Here is a 22,605-nt window from a genome sequence, read left to right on the forward strand (position 1 = left end):
GTAGCAAATTTGTATATATATTTTTTATCTTATTAAAAGAGGAACTAGCTAGTGGCTTTGCCATGTCCACTCTTTCGGGGGCTAGGACTCACAAAGGTGTTTCGACCTCCCCCGACCATCATTGTGTGATTCAACAGCATCAAAAATCGAACTTAGAACATGTCTTGTGAAATATGGATCTAAAATTCGTTCCTAACCACCGAGCCATCTTGTAATGGTTAAATTTGTATATGCTATACTTAATCTTACAACACGCCCATACGAAAATATATACATTTCATCCTGGAAGATGATTGGGAGGTTAAAAGTAAAACCAGGTATGGTGCCAAAAAATGCAGCAGCAGCAGGAGATGCTGACCAAATTACTCGGTAGCTCAGGCGATTGCCCTTCTGCCAATGGAATTTGTTACTCTTCTTAACTACAATCAATCTGCAAAGTATCTGGCATAACAATTACGACAGAATCCCATACATAAGAAAAAAGCCCTGCGCATTTCAGCTACATTTCGGCTTGAAAGGGTGTCGCCTGCTCAAGAAACTGTTCACAAATAGACTTTGAAAATCTGCAAGGAGAAATGAAAACCAATTATTACAAGTATTTTGGTTTTGATAGGCGGTAACTGAGGGCATTTTACATTTTGCAGAAGGAAAATTGCTCTTTTAACAGCGAAACTGCCAGCATAAACGTAGTTTAGGAGACCGAAAGGGAAAAGGAGAAGGTAACATTACCTCTTCTTGACTGAAAGCTCATATTCTAGGTGACTGAAGAATATAACTGAACATAGATTAATGTCACATTCTGCTGTTGTTCAATTGATGCTTTCGGGGCAAGAGGACTGCAAATGAGCATTTTCGAACTTAGTCCAGCAGTACCTAAACATTGAGTAGCCAAAAGGACAAAGCAGTAGCTACCAAGGCCATGGCTTTAAACCATAAAAGTACCTTCAGATATGCAGCAAAAGCTTTCCGGGGGGAAGATCGTCTCTGGGTCTGCTCTATTCTGGGAAGAAGCAGCGAAAGCCAGGCAGTTTTTACTGTACAAAACAGAACCAATTTAGAGAAGTGCATCCGCGTTGACAGTTCCAAAGGTTACGCAATATATGCCATTCCTTAAGATACACATCGCTAGGATTATTGCGATGCTCTATAATTTGAAGATCATATTCCATCTATAACAACAATTGGAAAAAAAATACCTTGACCACGAAGGAATAAATTTATTATTTGGTATGATACTGTCGTCATCGTCATTCTCATCATCTGATTCTTTGTATGGAGAGATGTCATAAGACTGTTCTTGACTTGTAATGGCAACTGAATTCTTCATTGCTCTGTCTGAATTGCTCAGTACCTTAAATATCACAGGAAATGTCAGCACGAGGCTTTACAAAGTAAAAGTGCACGAAACGAAAATATGCAGCTAATCATGCACAAGAAGACTTTCTAACGGTGGTTCATATTTAAGTTTACAATAAGCTACTAGTAGTTTTAACAGAAGATAAGTCTTGCAATTAGACTGGTGTAGCGTTCTTTCCTATATTGCGGTATAAAGACAGCAAAGGGGAAGACCTCATAATAGTTAAAACCCAACAAGTTTAAACGTCCTATGCAAACTACAATAACAGAGGATTATCACCATGCTCCAGCCTACACAAGTAAAAGCACTCAACATATGCTAGTAGATCCTAAGATATGGTGGGTATTGGTTGTTAAAAAATCATTTGCATTTACCTCTGCTTTATATCCATAATTACTCGAGGCCTCGTGGAACTCTTCGTGGACAATACTTTCTTTTCCAGCATTGCTTATTGAAATCCTGGAAGTACTAGGCTTAGTCTCCGAAATATTTCTGTTATTGTCATAACCCTTTTCTTCCTCCATTTTCTTACTTGCCATTTCATCCTTATATTCCTTACACCCAGGGCCTCTTCCATCCTACACAAGACAGCCCAATATACAACGTGATATCTAACATTGCAAAAAGATAGATATAATGAAATGAGGCAGACCATAAAGAATCAAACAATGGCCTGGGTTTTCATTTTTTTCTCTACCTTTTCTGCAGGTACCTTGTCTTCATGTTCTCTCTTGTTTCTACGTGCTTCAATACGCATTCTTTTTCTTTCCTTCTCCTTCCTTTCTTCCTCTTCCCTTTGTCTCTTCTTTGATGACATATCTGCCTCCTTTTTCTTCCTCTCTTCTTCCTTCTTTTTCTTCTGCAACTCCAACTGCTTCATATTCTCCTGCTCCATTCTTGAGCGCTCAAGTTTCAAGGCTTCCTTCTTCATCTTGCGTTCATTCTCTTTCTTTTCTGCCTGACGCTTTGCAGCTTCAGCTGCCTCCAGGGCCTTCACTTTGACGTCCCTCTTCCCTGCAAGAAAGCACAAATAGGTCAAAATACTGGATCAAGTCATTGGAGAAAAAGAAGAAACAAAGAGAAGAAATATATCCCAGAATGCTCACAATCACAATGATACAATAAAAAAAACAAATGAATCACTATCAAGTTCCTTATGACAAGATGAAGTCACCAATAAAATACTTATGGATGATAATGGGGCAACTCAGTTTTCATGGGACTTTCAAATATGCACTTTAATTTTTACTTGATGATCCCAGACATTTGCTAATTTACATTCCAAATAAAATATACCTAATTCAGTAAAAATAAAACCATCATCCATACTGTAACCCAGTTTAGACATACAATTATGATCCACATTCAGAAAAACAATCATATGGAATATGTACATGTAATGCAACATCCAAAGTTCAAAGATTAAGATTACTAGTAAGAAATTACCTGTTACAACTGCAGCTGCTTGTTTCTGTTGAACAAGTGGAATGAAAGAAGTCATGCTGGACACAATATTGTTACGCTTCGGCTCCTGCTCTGACAAACTTGGACCACCTTTTCTCAGACTGGTTTTTCCAGATAATTTTGGTTTATTGAACCTGTTATGAAATGATCCAGTGGTCCTCTTAATATCGTTTGTTCCTCGTGACATACTCAGGTTCTCCTTATTGTTATATCTTCTCTTGCTGCTGCTTTGGATTCCAAGCCTCTGTTTGAAGTTCTTATGAGTGCCCGTTAAGCTGAATTCAGTGTTCATGGAATCTAGACTAAGTCTATCTGCATATGGTTCAGCTTTAGAAACTGATGCCGGAGGGTTTGGAATCTCAGTAATGTCAGCAAGTGGTACTCTCTGTATTGACCTATTTAATGCATCTGTAACACTTTCATCTTGGAAGGTATCAGCTGCCTCATCTGCATTCTCATTTTCTTCACTAATGCAGGGAAGCTCCAGAATTAAGCTTCCTCGCTTCCTTGAACTACTAGTCCCTGAACCAGTTGTATCCCAGAGTTTGCCAACTGGAGACAGATACGGTTTCTTAGTATCCCAACCAGATTGACCACTATGATTTAATAGGCAATCAGAATAGGACCTTCCATAAAACGCCTGGCCAACTTCCTCATTCAAGTAACTATGACCATCCTTTAATTGTTTGACAACATCATTCATGGTCCTCATATCCACACCCTCTAGAATCCCAGTTGGAACAGATTGGTAGAGATTTGGAATTTTGTGCAACTTATTTGAAGCTGAAGCGCACACTACTGGAGTTTGCATGCAAGCAGATTGGCACAAATGCTCCAGAATGCTGGCACGTTCAATTGTAGTGCTTGGAAGGTTCCATTCGTCAAAGCTAATTCCCTTTCCGGCGATGCTTGTTGGTTCATCATCTGTTTGAATAACGAACCCCTCAAGCTCAGGCTTTCTATCATCTGAACCAATCAAATCCAAGGATTGGCCATGTGGAGATCCAAAATTGGTGGTCCCTCCAAGATCAAATCTCATTTCCTGCATTGCTCTTCCAGCGCATGTCAAATGTTCAGCATTTCCTGTTGTAAGATTATCCTTACGAGTTAGTGAAACAGTAGTCTCTACCATGCATTGACTTCCTGAATCAACGATAACGCTTGGTGGATGTGCTAATCCTGTTTCCTCCATCATACCAGTCTGCTTCATCAAACTTAAGATTGAAGCTTCAAATTCTTTATCCATGAAAATGAAAGGTGCACTACCACTGGTATCTCTGCATCCCAAGCTGATTCTACCCTGTCAGCCACAATCTTATGCATTAGAAAAGATCAAATAAAGTAGACAAGCAACCTGTCTGATATAAGAGAAACAAGTATGCAAAAAATCTCAAATAAAACAAGTGTACTAAATAGAATAACATAGATGTAAGGGCCATAGCTTAGCCGAGAGAGAGAGAGAGAGAGAAAGAGATCATTGCACAACAAAAAAGTAATTACCTCTGTCATCTGTGCCTTAGGTGAAGATTCAGACCACTCTATCATATGGTGATCCTCATTTTGATGTGTTTCTTCAACTGAGCTTCTGCTGAAGATTGATTCATCCTCCCGAGAAATTGAAAGCCCTTGAGATTCTAGTACAGCCTTTGGACTATCTTCTACACTTCCGAATTTCCCACACATAGAATCTCTATTGACATTGTAAAAACCCTGTTCTCTCAAGCCCAAAGAAGCAGACTGGTCATCAGTTGTTTTACACTCAATCTTTCTTCGTTTATGCTGAGGGCATGAACCCTCCGTAATGAAGTGATCTCTTGCCTTTGCTTCCTTCTTTTGAAAACAGTCATTAGTGATATGAGAGTAGTTAACCAATTCCGAGGGTTGATTTGCAGGGTTAGACAGCCGAGGTGATATGCCAACAGAACCAGTTCTTCTGGCATTACTGGCTGAGCCACTGACATTCAAAGAGCTCTCCTGTTGGCCTGATCTTCTAGATTTTGTAATTCTACCAGAGGAGAGAACAAGGCCTCTTTCCTTGCTTTGAAATTCGCCTATTTTTCCCTCTTCCACTTCACAAGGACTTGTATCAGGAGGTTTGACTGCGTTCAGTTCATCACTATATTCACCCTATCAAACACAATCTTGTACATTATAAAAGACCAAATAAAAGTAGACAAGCAATTTGTTGAGAACAATTAAACAGAAAATCTCAAATAAAACAAGACTACTATAAAGATAACATAGGTGTAAAAACATAGGTGTAAGGGCCACCACTTAGCCAAGAGAGAACGAGAGAGATCACTGCAACAGAAAATTAAGCACCTCTTTAATCTGTGCCTTAGGTGAAGATTCAGGGCTCTCAATCATGTGGCGGTCCTCGTTTTGAGGCGTTTCTTCAACAGGACTTCTACTGACAATTGATGTTGCAACATCCACCCGAGAAAGTGAAAGGCCTTGAGATTCTAGTATGGCCTTTGGACTATGTTCTACACTTCCCATGGTTCCACACCGAAACTCTCTATTGCCACTTTCTAGCAACATATTAGCAACTGCATCATTATGAACATCAGATGTCTCCTTTACTGATGAGACGGCGTTTCCATTCGAGACACTTCTATCCTCTTCTGCAGGAGATCCAGATAAACCACTCAGGAGGTCCTTCCCTTTGATTGAAACTTCCGGATTCCCGAGAAATTTCATTGGCAGGGACGAGTTATGATTTTCTTGGTAATCGACAGTCATTCCTTCTTCCAGTATATCATCAGCATCCATCAAGGAAATAGACCTTTTTTCTGATGATCTTCCCTGCATTCCCTCTTTAAAAGCAGGAGTATAACTTCCATTCCTACAGGATTCTTCCACGTCATCAAAATTAAGTTGCTTGGGATTCACAAACACATTACAATCAGCAGGCTCCCTTGAGGCTAAAACTTCCACTTCAACTCTAAGCCCAGTACCATCCAATTTTGAACCAGAACCTTTAACGGATACTTCAGGATCAATTTCAGTTTCTCCACCAGCTGCAGCTTTAACAAATTCACTGTTTTGAGTACAGGGTACCTCTTTTACCATAGTACTTGACACATCCTGGTGCCTTATTCCTGCAGACCCAGGAGTCATTTTTTCTGACAAATGCTTCTTTGAAGCAGCAAATCTGGACTGTGTAACCCCGTGAACCAAAGTCTGTGAATTGACCGGTTTTGACATTCCTTCAGTAGTACAATTAGTTTCTGCACTCATATTTCTGCCAGCACAGTAATCTGCATCATTTTCCTTGTCTGAAGAATCTGTGGAATTCTCTGCCCACAGGTCTATATCACATTGAATTGGAGGAGACCTTGCAGCAGATATTTGAGTTCTCTGTGAATCGTGAAACTTGTTAGATGAAGAAAATGTTGACTGATTAATTCTTTGACCAGATATATTGATGATGGCGTCTTTTGCTATTTTTTCAGTACTATTCACAGCTTGTGACCCAGTACTTAAAGGCTGAGGTGGTTGTGTTGACTTACCAGTGGAATGATGGACTGTACCGCCATCACCCTTCACAGAAATACAGGAAGTATCTACCTGCGGATAATTGTTAACGTCATTTGGTTTCTGGGATGAACTTCTGGATCTTGTTATTCTGCCACTGTAATCACTGGTTACCTTGCTCCAGCACTCCCCCACTTTTGTTTTCGCTTCACAACTTCCATCAACAATATCACAAGATTTTACCACTTCCACCACTTCATCAACATGTTTCGGTTGTTGTAGTGAATTTCTGACACCAACTTCACTTATGCTGTTAGATGTTTGCTCCAACTTGGACAATTCATCAAGACAATTAGGTTCTTCACTAGCACTTCTAGATCTTGTTGTTCTCCCAGAGTATATGCTGCTTCCCTTTTCCTTGATAAAATGTTCACCTACTTTTGCTTCATTCTCTTGGCAACTTTCATTAGTGATATGAGAGTAATTAACCAATTCCAATGATTTATTTACATGTTTGGACTGCTGAGGTGATATGCCAATAGAATCTGAAAGTGCTCCGCCAAATTTCCTGTCAATACAAACCGAGCCACTGACATTCAAAGAGCTCTCCTGATGACCAGAGCTTCTAGATCTTGTAATTCTACCAGAGTAGATGGCAGTACCTCTTTCCTTGCTTTGAAACTCCCCTATGTTTGCTTCTTCCACTTCACAAGCATAATCACTTGTATCAGGAGGTTTGACTAAGTTCAGTTCATCAACATGGTCAGACTGTAGGTAAGATATTGCATACCCAATTGTTCCATTAGCATGTCCAATACCATTGTTCTTTTCTTGTGAAAAGGTTTTTTTGGCACTGTTGCGAATTTCCAGAGCTTTTTGTCTGGGTTTGGATCTCTGAACTCTAGCCAGTGATAGAGCTGGGTCATGGTAAATGTCAGAGGTTCTTGTATCCCTTTGATCTTCAGGAGATGTATTACCCAGATCCTCTTTTCTCTGATCTTGAGGAACACCGTTGGAAGAACATCCAGCACTACTAACAGGGCACTGTGGCAAAATTAACACCCCATCTCCTGCACCTCTAGTCGGTGATAGAGCTAGATCATGGTAAATGTCTGTGATTCTTGCGTCCCTCACATCTCCTGGAGAGGTAACACTAGGATCCTCTTCTCTCTTCCCATGAGGAACATCATTGGATACACACCCAGCATTACTTACAGAACACTGCGGCAAAACCAACACCTTATCTCCAGCACCAAAACCTTTGTCCAAAACATGAAGTTCAGTGCACAAACCATTTGGTAGCTCCCCAGTGAGAATCGTTGGAGCTGGCTTGTCAAATACAGAACAATGGCTACTAAAAGGGATCACAGGCAGCGCTCGAGGGAGTGGAACTCCAGAATTCAACTCTTGTTTGTTCAACACTGTAATGAACAAATCAAAAGATAATTAATTCATGCACATAAGCACAAGAACACTGTACATGCATAGCTACAACACATACAGCATACAGATGTGTGTTTGTTATATTACTTGTATAATAGTCAGTTGATGCATCGTTCGAATGGCAAATGTATCCCAAATAAAAAACTTTATAAGCAGCCAATCAGAGTATCTAACGCTCCAAATTACACGAATACATACGGACCGCCAAAGTTCCATTTCTTCATCATCTAAGAGCGTAATACCCACTAAAACCGAAACAAAATAGCAAATTTTTCAGTCGAAAGCAACAAAGTTAACAACGCTATTCAAACGATGCCCTCAACAAGTTCACAAATACATAATGCAATGTGCAAAACCTAGGTTTCACTTCTTCCACATCTAAAAACGCAATTCCCCACAAAACCTAAACAAAACAGCAAATTTGAAATCAAGCAGCAAAATTCAACATTTTTACCAAAACAAAGTGGAAAACCTAGGGTTTTAGAGAAATGATGAGAACGAAAAATCACTCTGAGGGACAGTTCGGTTGAAACTAATACAGAAAAACGCACGACAGAGTTGAACTGACGGAGATTGAAGTCGGAAAGTAGTACCATTGTTGGGGTCGGTGGAGGAGCAAAGCCAGGGAGGAGGGACAATTCCGTCAATTAGGCATTTGGAGGCGAGGTGTTGCTCGAAGAGGAAGGTCTGCTGCTTTGCTTGGTTGACGATCCATTTCTTCCTGTCGAAGATCTTTACCAACAGCTTCTCCATCGTCGACGATGTCACACTTCGACCATGGATTCAGATTCACCGAGTTGCAGAGAGAGCTAGAGAGAGAGAGATGGGTGTTTGGGAGATGGTTGGCGTATTAGCGCGGCTTGGTTTTTTCAAATTTTCGGGGAAAGTGAGGAGTTATGAATTGGACGGGTTTGGGTTGAACTTACATTTTCAATGGCCCGGCCCAATAAGTACCCAGAACCCAAGCCCACGACCCGCCTCCGAAACCGCTCCCGGATTCTCCTTCTTGTTTGACTCATCTTCCCCATCTTCTTCCCCAAACCCTCACTCTCTGTTCGACTGTCAACCAAAACCCTAAAGCCCTCCTACTCCTTATTCCCGGACAAGGCTTCTCTATCTCTGCATCCAAACACCACTCTCCGGTATCATTTCTCAGTCCTTCTCCAATGCCGCCGAACGACGACGTTCGGTTCACTTCATCTCCTTCAGCCAAAGTCCCTCGCTCTCCCGAAAATCGACACGTGGGCCTTACAGTTCTGTTCGCCAGGACCAGAAACTCGTTCGCCCAACTCATCGACTCGCTTAGGACTCGTTCTTCTTTCCCAAAGTTCCCTCCTTTGCCCATCCTCTGCTCCGCGTCGCTGTCGCTGACTCGGTTCGCCGACTCATCAGAGTCCGAGCCGCGAAATCGGAATGCGGACCGGGGCCGGTTCGTAGGGAAGTCGCCGCTTTTATGCTCGGCGTCGCTGGCTCTGACTCGGCCGGACGAGTCGACTCAGTCGCTGCAGAAGGGACACTCGTCCAGCCGGCACGATGAGGAGAGGGTTTTGATAAGCGAGGTGCTGGTGAGGAACAAGGACGGGGAGGAGCTGGAAAGGAAGGACCTTGAAATGGAGGCGTTGGCGGCTCTCAAGGCGTGCCGAGCGAACTCGGCGCTCACTGTGCGGGAGGTCCAAGAGGACGTGCATAGGATCATCGATAGTGGCTATTTCTGCTCCTGCATGCCGGTCGCCGTCGATACAAGGGACGGCATCAGATTGATCTTTCAGGTGTCAACATTATATCTGCATTGTTGTGGCACTGAAGTTTCTGTTTTTTTATTCGAATGAAGAACTTCGACCCGCGTTAGTATTTATAAATTAGAATTCGTTTTGCATTCACTTTTCGTTGTCAAATTTATGTTTTATTTGCTCTGTTATGAACCTATGGTAATTATAAAGCTGCTTGTGCATTGTTGCATTAGGATTTAGGGTTGAATCTGTGTGTCTCGTGATCATTTCAGACGTTTCATTCCGCGTCTTTAAACTAAATGAAGAGATTTGGCTCCAAGAGAGAAAATTGAAAATGGAGAGTTAGTATTGATGGAATTTTTGTAATTGTTTCGTAGGTGATAAAAACTCATGTCATGATCGTTTATCGAAACATGTATCCCCTTTGGCATAACTATGACTGATAGTTTATATTATTTGGCTGGAGCTAGGTAAAACCAAACCAGGAATTCCAAGGGCTAGTATGTGAAGGGGCAAATGTTCTTCCAGCAAAGTTTCTGAAGGATGCATTCTGTGATGGATATGGTAGGTTTTTCTTCAATGCTCTACATGGTTACGGGTGTGGGCATGCATACATTATTGAAAGATCATTTGTATCTCTCTGGTGGTGCCACTTTCATGACATGGGGGGCCTATATTGATTTTCGGTTTTGGTGTCAAGTTGTGCAGGAAAAGTTATTAATCTTAAGCGTTTGAATGAAGTAATATCTTCCATCAATGATTGGTACATGGATCGGGGACTTTTTGCCATGGTTGGTTACTCTATATCAACTTTCCCACTGATTTGTTATAATTTATTTTTATAGAAAAGGAAGATAAAGGATTAGGCTGTTAATTTTTTTTGTTTATAATTTCAAAATGTATAAAGTTGGAGTTAATTTTGCTAGTGCTGTAGAGCGTAGAATTGGTTCAGTGTAGGATTCTAATTTCCCTTGTATGTTTGTGATCAAGATTTTTTTTAGTAGTTGACATGTGTTTTCTCCATTATATTGTAGGTTTCAGCTGTTGAGATTCTCTCAGGTGGTATTCTTAAGTTACAAGTATCAGAAACTGAGGTGAATAATATCTCCATGCGATTCCTTGACAGGAAGACGTAAGCTCCTGCCTTAATTGAGTTTTCATTTACAGATAACCTTGAAATTTGAAGTTTCATGGAAAGGTGGCAACTACAGCATTTCTTCACTAATTCTTCTCTGCTCTTCTTAGGGGTGAACCAACCATAGGGAAGACAAAGCCCGAAACGATACTTCGCCAACTTACTACTAAGAAGGGCCAGGTTTTTTTTTACATACACAAAGCAATCATTTTTAATTTGATATTCAGGAACACTGTGTTTTACTTGTCAGGATTTCCTATGTAGGTCTACAGTATGTTACAGGGAAAAAGAGATGTAGAGACTGTATTGACTATGGGACTTATGGAAGATGTTAGCATCATACCCCAACCAGCAGGTGGAAAAGAAAATTTTAGTTTTATTATTTTTTCGGCAAGTAATTTTGTTTGAAATTATATATTTCAGAATGTTAGGTGATTTTCAGTTTTCATAATAATCAGCGCCTAAAATAAATTTGAAGTAGCAATGTGTGGAAACTACTGTTCTCTTGCTTGGATGGGAAGAGTAAATGGAGGGAAGAAAGGTGGAAACATCTAGTTCATTTAGCCTTACTTGAAGGATGGAGTACTTTGTAGTTTTAAATAGGGGTTAATGTGCAACAAGCCCTTTAGTTTTTCTATCAACAAGTGTAAACTTTTCTGTTAGCGAGGGATAACAGTCTACTGTGATTGTCCTCATGTCGGTAGGATTTTGTTAGTCTTGAATCCTAATAGTCCTATCAATGTGGTCATCCGTGGTAGACTGTTATCTCTCAACTTTCAACCCTTTGTAGGACTATTGATGTCCGACATTGGCATTTATGCTTATGGCCCCATCTATATCTGTGGAAATGATGCTAATTATTTATACATGTTTTTGTGATGATATTGACTGATTGAATGCGTTTACCAAAACTATTGAATACTTGTAGATGCTGGTAAGGTTGATATCACAATGAATGTTGTTGAGCGGCCAAGTGGAGGGTTTTCTGCTGGTGGTGGTATATCAAGTGGGTAAGTCAAAGTAGTGTAGAATACAAATTGAAATCTTTGAGTTTGTGTTTCAGATCTTATGGTACAAAATATTTAACTTCTATTTATTATTTTCAGAATTACAAGCGGCCCTCTGTCAGGACTCATTGGAAGGTAATCTTACTGCACATGTAGTTTTCCAGTGTTGAATGCTTCGCTCTATGTCCTTTCTCCCACATGCTCCATTCTTTTTTTCTGTCCCCAGTTTACATGCTTAATCTTGACGACATAGTTGGATGAGTTATTCATGATGTGTATGCATTAAATATATTTATCTAATGGAACTTGTCTACAATCTACATCTATGGAACAAACTATGTGTTTGGCAAATTAAGTTTGGGTTGATTAGATTCTAATTTGACTTTAAACAGAAATTGATAATTATCTAGTTTTGAACCTTTATGGATTGGAAGGAAGTGTGTTAAGCTTTTAGACTATTTGCATCAGTCTGAAATCCTTTTGTTGACAGACTTTGACATAGGGAAGAACCTGGGTATTTGAAACTTAAAATGGTAAAGATTTAGGTTAACAAAACTTTTGGACTGATACTTGGAGGGGTATCTATACAAGATTATGTAGCATCAAAGCTTACTAAAACTGGTTATGATAATTAAGCCTTGTGAGTTGATAGAAATGCATCTGTGTGAGTATTTAACAATTTTCATTTTAACATTTAAATACTTAGATTGTCAGGGTGCTTAGCAGCCCTAACTGCTTAAAATGCTGGTGCTACCTTTTTAACGTTTAAATCCCCTCGTATTATTTATATTCTTTGCTTTTGCAAAAATATTTATTCAAATATCTGATATCTAAGTATTTCTTTTTTTTTTTTTTTTTTTGTGAAAAAAGAAAAGATCTATTACTATCAATGTTATATAAGTGTCATGTATTTCTACATAAAGATGCATGTGTCATCGTTCAAGTAGTGCTCACTGGGCCCATGTCATCTAGTGTTTCATTGGATTCTTAAGACTTAAGTTTTCCATAAGTTTTTTGTTTGTCTTGCAGCTTTGCATATTCTCATAGGAATCTCTTCGGAAGAAACCAAAAGCTACACGTTTCCTTAGAGAGGGGCCAGATAGACTCAATTTTTCGCATAAATTACTCAGATCCATGGATTGCAGGAGATGATAAGCGGACATCCAGGACCATAATGGTTCAGGTGATTTAATGTTAGTTTGTATCAAGTATGATCATCTTATCCTTCTAACTACTTCAAAATTCTCGATGCTTAGACCCTTGTCTGATTCTTCTTATGCTAGAATTCAACAACCCCCGGAACACTTATCCATGGTAACCAACTAAATAGTAGCAACTTGACCATTGGTCGCGTCACAGCGGGTATTGAATTTAGCCGACCAATAAGACCAAAGTTTAGTGGAACAGCTGGGCTTATCTTTCAGGTACTTGTGGTTTTAGCATCTCCCCTGTGGTTAGTTTTTCTGGTTTTCTTGGATGCCTTTAAATACTGGGTAGTAGTTGTAACTTGTGGGGTTCATTATAAGATTATGTTGACTTGATTGTATTTTATTTATACTTACAATCCCCCTATTCTGGACTATTGTTCCAGCATGCTGGTGCTCGTGATGAGAAAGGAGATCCTATTATCAAGGATGTCTACAGCAGCCCTCTAACTGCAAGGTACGTGAGTCTAAATTCTAAAATCAGATAATTCGAAACTAATCCAGTTTGGTTTCTTTGTTTATATTTCTCTGCAATCCATGTTTCTCATCTGCTGCTCTTTGTTTATCATTTTTGTGTTTTAGTGGCAATACTCATGATGATATGCTCCTTGCTAAACTTGAGAGTGTCTACACAGGTTCTGGTGACCGTGGGTCATCAATGGTTAGTCATCCTCAGTGTTCACAATTGTAACCCCCACTATTTCTCTCTGTGATCTTCCACTGTACTTTGATACCCATTTTGGGTCCTTTGCAGTGTGTATTCAACGTGGAACAAGGACTTCCTGTTTTGCCTGAATGGTTGTATTTCAACAGAATAAATGCTCGTGCCAGGAAAGACGTAGAACTTGGTCCTACTCGTGTTCTTGTAAGGTACGACCATTCTGTATTTGTCACAGTAGGAGCAATCTATCAGAAAACATATCCTTCCCCCAATACTCCCCCACCTCGCTATTGTAATTGTAGCTTTGAAGTGAAGCTAGTTATACTCTCATTTGGTTTTGACTTTGTTATGCTTTGCCCCGCAAGTTTGTCTGGTGGCCATGTGGTTGGTAACTTCCCACCACATGAAGCATTTGGCATCGGTGGAACAAATAGTGTAAGAGGTTACGAAGAAGGTGCTGTGGGCTCTGGTAGATCTTATGCAGTTGGCTCTGGAGAAATTTCTTTTCCAATGGTATGTGGTATAAATGGCCTTACAAAATTTCATACTGTATGCAACTGCCTTACCCCCAATTATTCATGTAAATTTATACACCTGAAGAGAATTGATTCCATGATCTGTCATGATGTCCCGGCCTGTTTTCGCAGATAGGGCCAGTTGGAGGAGTTATTTTTGCTGACTATGGTACTGATCTTGGATCAGGCCCCACCGTGCCTGGTAGGTCTCTCTTTAGTTTAATTTACTGTTCGCAATTGGATCCTTGGAACCATTAAAGAACAATCTTATTTCAAGACCGTTGATGCATAAATGTTCAGACTGTTCGCAGGAAATGTTCTTAGAGGTTGTTCTATTCTGTTTTGGTCAGGTGATCCTGCCGGGGCTCGGCATAAGCCTGGAAGCGGGTACGGATATGGATTTGGCATCAGACTGGACTCACCGTTGGGGCCTCTTCGCCTTGAATACGCATTTAACGATCAGCATGCAAAGAGGTTTCACTTTGGGGTCGGACATCGGAACTAGGGCTTTACGTTCCATGTCTTCTAATTCTTTTGTTATTTATTTTTGTTCATGTTGCACATGCTGCTTTTCTTCACACGGTGTTTCAATATTCACTATTATTTTCGAGTTTTGCGTTACACTTTACCTCACCAAACAACTCGGAATTAACTCGTCGGAAAATACGATAGAATGGCAGGAAAACTATTAGTATTACTGCGCACTTCTTAGCTTCCATTGCTTGAAGAATACCAATCATCCATATTGTCCCCTAGGTTAGGTCCGCTTGCAGTTGCTAGCAGGTGGCAGATATCAATCAATTTACTCAATCGACGTTGCAAATACCGATGCTAATGATAGCCGCTTTAGCGGCTGTCGGTCGTGATACATGTGAATCTCGCAATGCATTAGTTACATGCAAGGATGATTGTAGGTTCTTAATATGCATAAATGGCTGGCAGTCGCATACGTAATTGTGATTATTGGTAGCATAGCCTGTACGATTCTGTCTCCTTATGCATGGCCTTCCTTCAATATTATTGAAGGTCCCACCATTGAATTGCGACTTTGAATGGCATTCATTCATCCACCCTCTCTACTCGTACCTATGGGAACTAGAAAGTAGGATCTAGGTGCCAAATTGGAGTGTGATGTGGGCAGCCATACGGCTCTGAAATTGCAGCAAATTTGTTTCCCTCCATTTATGTTCCTTTGTACTTGGGACATAAAGTTCACCAAAGTTTCTGTTTTATCTGAGAAAAACATTGAACACCTTAATGAACGCATGCACACGTAACTGATGAAATGTGCGTCGAGTGAATCACCTTAACCAATGGGTTCGATCAAAGAGAATCTTACAACCATGTCACGTGATAAGTGGTATAGATGCAAGAGGATGTATTTTTGGTGGCGCAACTGTTCTTTCTTGTCGAATTGGAGCTAATCTTTATATCATTCCATTTCATGTTTTCTACATCAACAAAACGAAAAGAGATGCAACGCATTGCATAAGCTATTATATATCCATGATGACATTCAAATTTCTGCAAACTAACAGGTTGGTTTCAATCTAATATCTATCATAAACCATCTCCATGTTTAATTTGATGGCCACAAGTCTCGCTCTTCTGTTTTTGCCATCGATTATCTAAATTCTTCACCAGTACTTTATATAATATTTGTTTAGGGACAAAAAAGACTAGCTATTCTTCTTGCTGGTGGGGTTTTCTACTATATGCTTCGGTTTTGTAGCCTTTAAATCTTTGGTTAAGAATCCAATCACCAAATATAATTAGTAAAACTTCCAAGTGTATAAAATGGAGTAGAATTCTCTCATTTCCAAATCCCCCTCTCTATCTTTCTTATTTTATTTGGATGGTTAGGATTAACGGTTACAATTAAGCTACGTCAACATCTTGTTTTAACTTCTTTATAAAGAGAATGACAAAGGAAATTGTAAGAGAAAGAGAGGAAAAAAAGAGAATTTAGAAGGGAAAAAAATCATATTCCGTGTAAAATACACTGTAGCATAGCAAAATTTATGCTTTCTTGTTATACTCATTAATCAATTAATTCACGACAAGAAATTTTGACAAATGCCAATACCGTTGTCGGCTCAATACGTAGACAATGTTTAATTGGCCCATACTATGTATTAATAAGAGGGAGGGAGGGAGGGAACAGTAACGTTGTTGTGCATGTAAAAGCATGAAACAAAGATAAGATGAGGACAATCTCTCTCTCTCTCTCTCTCTCCGCGGTCGTGGGGAGCCAAGTTAGCCGACCATGGCCCGCCCACCAAAGCAAATGCTGGGTTTGGATCCAAACCATTTGTTCCCGGAGCCACAGAAAATTATAATTCAAATAATACCATCGTATGATTCGTATCTATCTTTTTTTAAATTAATTAAAAATCATAAGTAAAAAACATTGCCTAGCTAGCTTCTGTATGCATGCAAATTGCAATGGATGGTTTGTTGTACAATGTACTATCTCTATCTTTCCCTCTCTCTCTCTCTCTGCCCTCTTTCTCTCTCATCAATGGGAGCAGGAGGAATAGGATTATGGGGGACGGATGGTTTGTTGTACAATGTACTATCTCTATCTTTCTCTCTCTCTCTCTCTCTCTCTCTCTCATCAATGGGAGCAGGAGGAATGGGATTATGGGGGACGGATTTGGATCCTCGCCCGATCCCTCCTCTGGGGATCCTAGGAATCAACGCACATAGATCGTTGATCAAAAATCGTGCGGTCACAATTTTTTCCTTTTTATACTTTTCACAATAATGCTATTCTTATCACAATTTTATATTATATTTCTGTATCATCTTAGATGACAGATGAGTTAGACAGTCACATCATCTAAATTAATTAGCATTTAATCAAAATGTTAATCAAATAATTAATAAAATGATTGCTAATTAAATGATGATTGTAGTATACGAGGAGTTTTATTCTTCCACCTAAGATTATTTAAGTGTTTTAATTAATAAAAAGATTGAAATTAAATGATGCAGCTTGTCCAACTCATCTGCCACCTAAGATGGTAAAGAAATGTAGTATAAAATTGTAGTAAGAATAGCATTACTCTACTTTTCATGTAAAACGAGGTTGTCTTACTTTTAAAAATATAAAAAGTATTTAACTGTGATCGCACGATTTTTTATCAACAATCCACGTGCATTGATCTCTATGATCCCTTAGGAGGGAATCCGGCGAGGATCCAAATCCATGGGGGGACAACCTCCACAACCCTAATTACCAACTTTGTCTTTTGCCTTCTTTTCTTTTCTATCCTTCATCAAAGTTGAGTCTCTTGGGTTGGTGAGGAGTAATTTTCTTCCTTTTTTCGTATCAGTATGTTCACAAATTGTATACCGTTTGTCCAATAAGTGACTTGTCCTTTCAAGTCCCAAGATTATCTCTCTCATTCTCCTCTCTCTCTCTCTCTCTCTCTCTCTCTCTCATCTTAGCATATTTTGTCACTGTTTAGTCACACTTAATGAGTGATTTCTTGTCTCTCCTTTTCACCGAGTTGGGCTTGCTTTATCAACCTTGCTTGTGTATGCCTACACACTCGAGAGCAACTTACCACTCAAAATTCCAGATTTATTGCAATAGTTTGATTCATATACTAGATAAATATATTAAGGAGATTCTCTTAAAAGTGAGATTTTTTACCATCTTATGTTTTTGGCATAATTTTTGTGCTAATATGATAAAAATTGTGTTAAAAATATGAAGTGGTGAAAAGTCAATGGAGAGTTCCACTTTGAGAAAGACTCCTTAATATTTCTCTCACACACTATTAATAGCACACTTAATTTTCTAAAGGATAATGCTAAGTAGACTAAATTTGTTAACAAAATTTTAGAAAAAAAATGACATGGAAGTTGATGATTGTTTATTACTTAAGCTTTGATAAATGTGTTCATTTCTATTGGTGATATATTATTTTGTTTGTAAATTTTTTTTACAAATTTAGTCTCCCTACCATTACCTTTTTTCTAAATCATTTTGAAAGGTCTAACATCACAGTGTTATGTGTCAATAGTACAACACCGTATAGATAAAAATTTAAACATTTTTATATTAGAAAGACAAAATTTAAAAAAAATAAAATGTGACATACAAGTTTTTCTCTTTTTCCCTTGACATATTAGTTTTTCTCCTTTACCCTCACACCATGCTTCTCCTTTTTGAGTTGGTGATTTTGTTCAATAGGTCTCCACTCTCCACCTTATCATTACCTTTTGGTTCTTTCTCTCTCTTTCTTCTGTGCGTACACTGTATAGTGTATACTATATTAACCCAATCCCAGCAAAACCAATCCATTCTCTCTCACCATATCATGACAGATCCCTACCCTAATTACTTCAATAATGGTTGGTTTAATATCAACCCTCTCCACCACTTCTCTTCCACCTCCACACCTTCCTCTGTTAATCCATATTATTATCACCCTCCTAATTATGGAGATTACCACAATTTCTGCTCATCAAACAACTCGATCAACAATATTAACAATACCCTTTTCACTAATCACCACCACCAATCTTCATCACCTCCCTCTCCTCCTCTAAGAGAAGCCCTTCCACTCCTCAGCCAAAGCCCTTCAAGAAGTCACCACCACGAAGACATGCAAGAATCAGCTGCTGCTGATGACCATCAAAGCTTCTTGAGCTCTTCTAGGTCTGATGATATTGTTGATCATCAAGAAGAAGATGATGAAACTGTTACTGTGGCTTTACATTTAGGGCTTCCAAGCAGAACTCTATCTTCAGCTGATTTAATCTCCAGGCTCTCTTCCCCAGAAATCTCATCAGATAAAGAAGCAGATGTGACTGTTGCTTCAGCTGGTTTTGCATCAAACAGGCTCAACAAAGGACAGTACTGGATCCCTACTCCTGCTCAAATTTTAATTGGTCCAACCCAGTTCTCATGCCCTCTTTGCTTCAAGACCTTCAATAGATACAATAACATGCAGGTACAACAGTCTATATATATAATTAGCCTTCATATATATATATCTGAATTGTATGTAGTCTGTTCCATGATTTCTTAAGCTAGAGCGAAAGAAAAAGTAGTTTGAAATATTAAATAATAAGAAAGTGTTTACTTTTTGTTTTCCTTCCTCCTCTAGCTAGCTCTGCCATCACTTTCTGCATCTGGTCATTTTCTTTTGATTTTTCAGAGGAAGAGAAAATCCATTCCTATCTATCTTTGTTTTTTGTACACTTTTTTCTAGCTTGATTTAATCTTTAACTTTTATTATATGGGTCCTTAGGGTTTCCCTTTTCTTCTCTTCTTGCAACTTTAAATCATTTTACTTTGTTTTGTTTTGTATGTCCAGTTTTGCACTTTATATAATCAGCAATCTTGTTCTATCTTTTTGCATGATTTGTTGTTTTTGGGATTTAAAAGAAATAAGAATAAATTAATCTATACCTGGTCCAAAACTGAGTATGGGGATATAACTATGATCAGCTAGCAGTACCCCTCTTTATGTGATTGAACTACACAGCTGGAATTGTGCGTTTTGCACCTTGAAATTTGTGTTTCACACACCGGCAGGTGTGTCAAACCGAAGATATTCCTAGTTCTTCCTGCTTTCAGATGATCCTCCTCATTGCCGAGGAACAAAAAGGGTGGTGTTATTAACAAACCCATTTTTACTTCTCATATATTCCATTGTTATTTCTTTTTTATATTCATTCGAATCTCACGGTCGAAATTGAAAAGAAAGTAAAAAGGGTGCGTAGATAACACCATCCTATTAAAAAACAAAATCACCAAATATATCGATGAAAAATTAGTTCTTATATACTACTATTATTTCATTGTTTTGCTGGTCAATTACTATTAATTCTTTGTTTATGAATACACAAAGATTGGGTATTTTTTAGGCTTTTACCTACCTATTTGAATCTCCATCTGGTCTATTTTTTTACCTTCTGTTTTGGATCATATTTATGCAAGCAAGTACATACCATGAACTAGAATGCTAATTTGGAAAGATTAAACCCAAAAAATGATAAATAAATTCAAACTCCAACTTCTATGACATTACATTTACTTTATCTTTTCATTTCCAAACACCTTGACCCATGTATGATGTATGTTTGTCTTATAAAAGCATAAATTACAAGTGATATTCAAAGAAGTCTTAAAAGAATCAACATTTTAAAGACACCCGAATCTTATGCGCAACAAGTCCAACTTTTATGCAAGCAATGCTAATTACTTCAAATTTTCTTCTTAGTGCCTTTTTTAGTTTTCCTTAAGGCAAAAGCTGTACGATATAAATTAACTTTATATATATAGTAGATGAAGTTGTCTTCTAAATGTGCGACATCAAATAATAACGGGATGTAATTGTCTAATCTACCGTTATTATAGCGGTAAGTGAATGAAATACCACTATCGCATTGAACATAATCGGATGAGTTGGCTGCTTAAGTGATATTTCAATCACTTTGAACAATAATAGTGGTAGATTAGAGCATTTTCCAACAACAGTATTGTTTTTTACCTAATTAAATTGTTTATGTATGCAGATGCATATGTGGGGGCATGGATCTCAATACAGGAAAGGGCCAGAATCTCTAAGGGGAACACAACCAACAGCCATGCTTAGACTGCCTTGCTATTGCTGTGCACCAGGTTGCAGAAACAACATTGACCATCCAAGGGCAAAGCCTCTCAAAGACTTCAGAACCCTACAAACCCATTACAAGAGAAAACATGGGATCAAACCCTTCATGTGCAGAAAATGTGGCAAGGCTTTTGCAGTGAGAGGTGATTGGCGAACCCATGAAAAAAATTGTGGCAAGCTTTGGTATTGCACTTGTGGCTCTGATTTCAAGCACAAGAGGTCTCTCAAAGATCATATCAAGGCATTTGGTCAAGGCCATGCAGCTTATGGAATTGACTGTTTTGAAGAGGAAGATGATGTAGCTTCTGAAATTGAGGAAAATGACTCCTCCTCCCATTAGTGTGCTTGTTTTTGGTTTTGAAAAACCTTGACGTACGGTACGAGGGGGAGTTTGTGAGCTTGGTTTAAACGTGCGTGTGGTGAATTACAAGTCATAAAACCCTAAAATTTGCTTTTGGAAGCTAAGCTATGTTTATTTTTATTTTTTCCTTCTCTTAGTAGTATTATTGCTTTTTGCTTTCTGTTTCGTTTACATTTTTAAGACTTCCTTAATTAGCAGTGGTTCCTAATAGATGAATGATAAACCAAGTTCCTGTAATTTACTCTCCCTTCTCTTCATGCACACTTTCTTTCTCTGTCTGTATAATGCACAATTATGCATATACATATGAAAATCTCACCTTTATTTTATAATCTGAAAACTGCAAATGTAGTTAAAACTCTTTGGTTGATATAAAGTTAGGACTGGCGAGGAGTTGGTAAAACCATTTGACAAAAAAGTGCATAAAAGGCTCAGCAGGCTGAAGTCATAGCTATATATATATATATATATATATATATATATATATATATATATGCAACTCAGATCCCAACAAGGGTATTCCTCAGAGTTTCTCGTGGATGTACATTAGTCAATACACTGCATTGGTAGACAGTGAAACAGCTATATGCTCTATGTATTGATTACCCAAAAAAAAGAACTATGCATTTTATTATTAGCTGGAAAAAGTAATAAAAATAAGCTAATAGGATTTGAAGTAATTAAAAGTTAATTATACATTATTCCTTTGGTCTCCTTATAGAAATTTTATGGGGTGTAATAAAAAATAAAGCTAAACACTCTTTAGCTCACTATCCCATTAATACATGATGTAATCCTAAAAATTTGAGAAATTCAAGCACCCGCCGAATTGGTAAGGCAGACGTATCAATCCAACCCATATGATTCATTCATTAAAAAATTTACTAGTGTGAAGACCAGGTAATATGTAGATACCTTAATATATACTAACCCTAAAACATGATGAGTTCCCAAAGTTCCAACAATTGAAAGGAGGAGGGATTTCTTATATTTTTCCTTATCTTACAATCAGATTATTGTTATTACTAAATATATATATATATATATATATATATGTGGACAAAGTTGCAGAGTTGCAAACATCAGTAATATTCAGAAGATCAACAAGTAATTTTCTATATATTCATAGGAAGATAGATTAATCATGCATTGCGATCATATGTTTGCTAAACTTTATGTCCTCTCACTCCTCAATTGCTCCTCCTGTAAAAGTCTAATTTTTCTTGTGAAGGACAATAGAAACTATTAGCTAGGTTTTATATCCAGTTATTTCTTCTAAAATTAATAATTTAAACAGATATTTCTAACATAAAATGCAACTGGGAGAGGAGGTGTATTAACTATTGACCTGCAAAGACATCACAGTGTAGACTTTACTAGGACTAAATTCAGATCAAATTATTAGGTTCATGGGTGGAGGGAAAGGTTGGAACAAGAGACAGAGAGAAAGGTGGATGTGCTGTTAATTATAAACAGTAGCTTCTCCATATATCTGTAGCAATATTTTTCATAATTATATAGACTACAGAGGTTGGAAGGGATATAATGGATCTTGTTGGCAGCTTTATGAGTTGTGAGAGAGAGAGAGAGAGAAATATGTGTCTGCAGTCAAAGA

At 38.3% G+C, this 22,605-nt stretch overlaps 3 protein-coding genes across 4 annotated transcripts; 2 read left to right on the forward strand and 1 right to left on the reverse strand.

Annotated features, from left to right (window-relative positions):
• Window positions 1–174: 174 nt before the first annotated feature.
• Window positions 175–8,782, reverse strand: LOC137715594 (uncharacterized). 2 transcript variants are annotated; one of them, XM_088691732.1, is made up of 10 exons: window positions 8,335–8,782; window positions 5,144–7,719; window positions 4,322–4,948; window positions 2,804–4,121; window positions 2,055–2,371; window positions 1,732–1,935; window positions 1,197–1,351; window positions 943–1,034; window positions 730–836; window positions 175–563 (listed from the first exon to the last, which is right to left on the reverse strand). In XM_088691732.1, exons 1-9 carry the CDS (start codon window positions 8,492–8,494, stop codon window positions 793–795), a joined length of 5,493 nt encoding a protein of 1,830 aa, XP_088547858.1. In that variant the 5' UTR covers window positions 8,495–8,782; the 3' UTR covers window positions 175–563; window positions 730–792. The 2 variants fall into 2 exon arrangements, with proteins under 2 accessions (XP_088547858.1, XP_088547859.1); XM_088691733.1 differs by having other exon boundaries at window positions 8,310–8,474.
• Window positions 8,783–8,907: 125 nt separating this feature from the next.
• Window positions 8,908–14,604, forward strand: LOC137715166 (outer envelope protein 80, chloroplastic). The gene is made up of 16 exons (XM_068454400.2): window positions 8,908–9,510; window positions 9,942–10,035; window positions 10,180–10,262; window positions 10,506–10,603; window positions 10,717–10,786; window positions 10,871–10,961; window positions 11,535–11,616; window positions 11,713–11,748; window positions 12,643–12,796; window positions 12,897–13,037; window positions 13,205–13,275; window positions 13,401–13,479; window positions 13,573–13,688; window positions 13,845–13,992; window positions 14,127–14,196; window positions 14,345–14,604. Exons 1-16 carry the CDS (start codon window positions 8,908–8,910, stop codon window positions 14,497–14,499), a joined length of 2,091 nt encoding a protein of 696 aa, XP_068310501.2. The 3' UTR covers window positions 14,500–14,604.
• A 3,574-nt stretch (window positions 14,605–18,178) lies between these two features.
• LOC137716272 (zinc finger protein WIP2) lies at window positions 18,179–21,227 on the forward strand. The gene is made up of 2 exons (XM_068455698.2): window positions 18,179–18,961; window positions 20,532–21,227. The coding sequence occupies exons 1-2, from the start codon at window positions 18,326–18,328 to the stop codon at window positions 20,967–20,969; spliced, it is 1,074 nt and encodes a 357-aa protein (XP_068311799.2). The 5' UTR covers window positions 18,179–18,325; the 3' UTR covers window positions 20,970–21,227.
• Window positions 21,228–22,605: the final 1,378 nt, after the last annotated feature.

Source organism: Pyrus communis, chromosome 3, assembly GCF_041283825.1.
Source record: "Pyrus communis isolate YQ-2024b chromosome 3, ASM4128382v1, whole genome shotgun sequence".
In the NCBI taxonomy this organism is placed as follows: Eukaryota; Viridiplantae; Streptophyta; class Magnoliopsida; order Rosales; family Rosaceae; genus Pyrus; species Pyrus communis.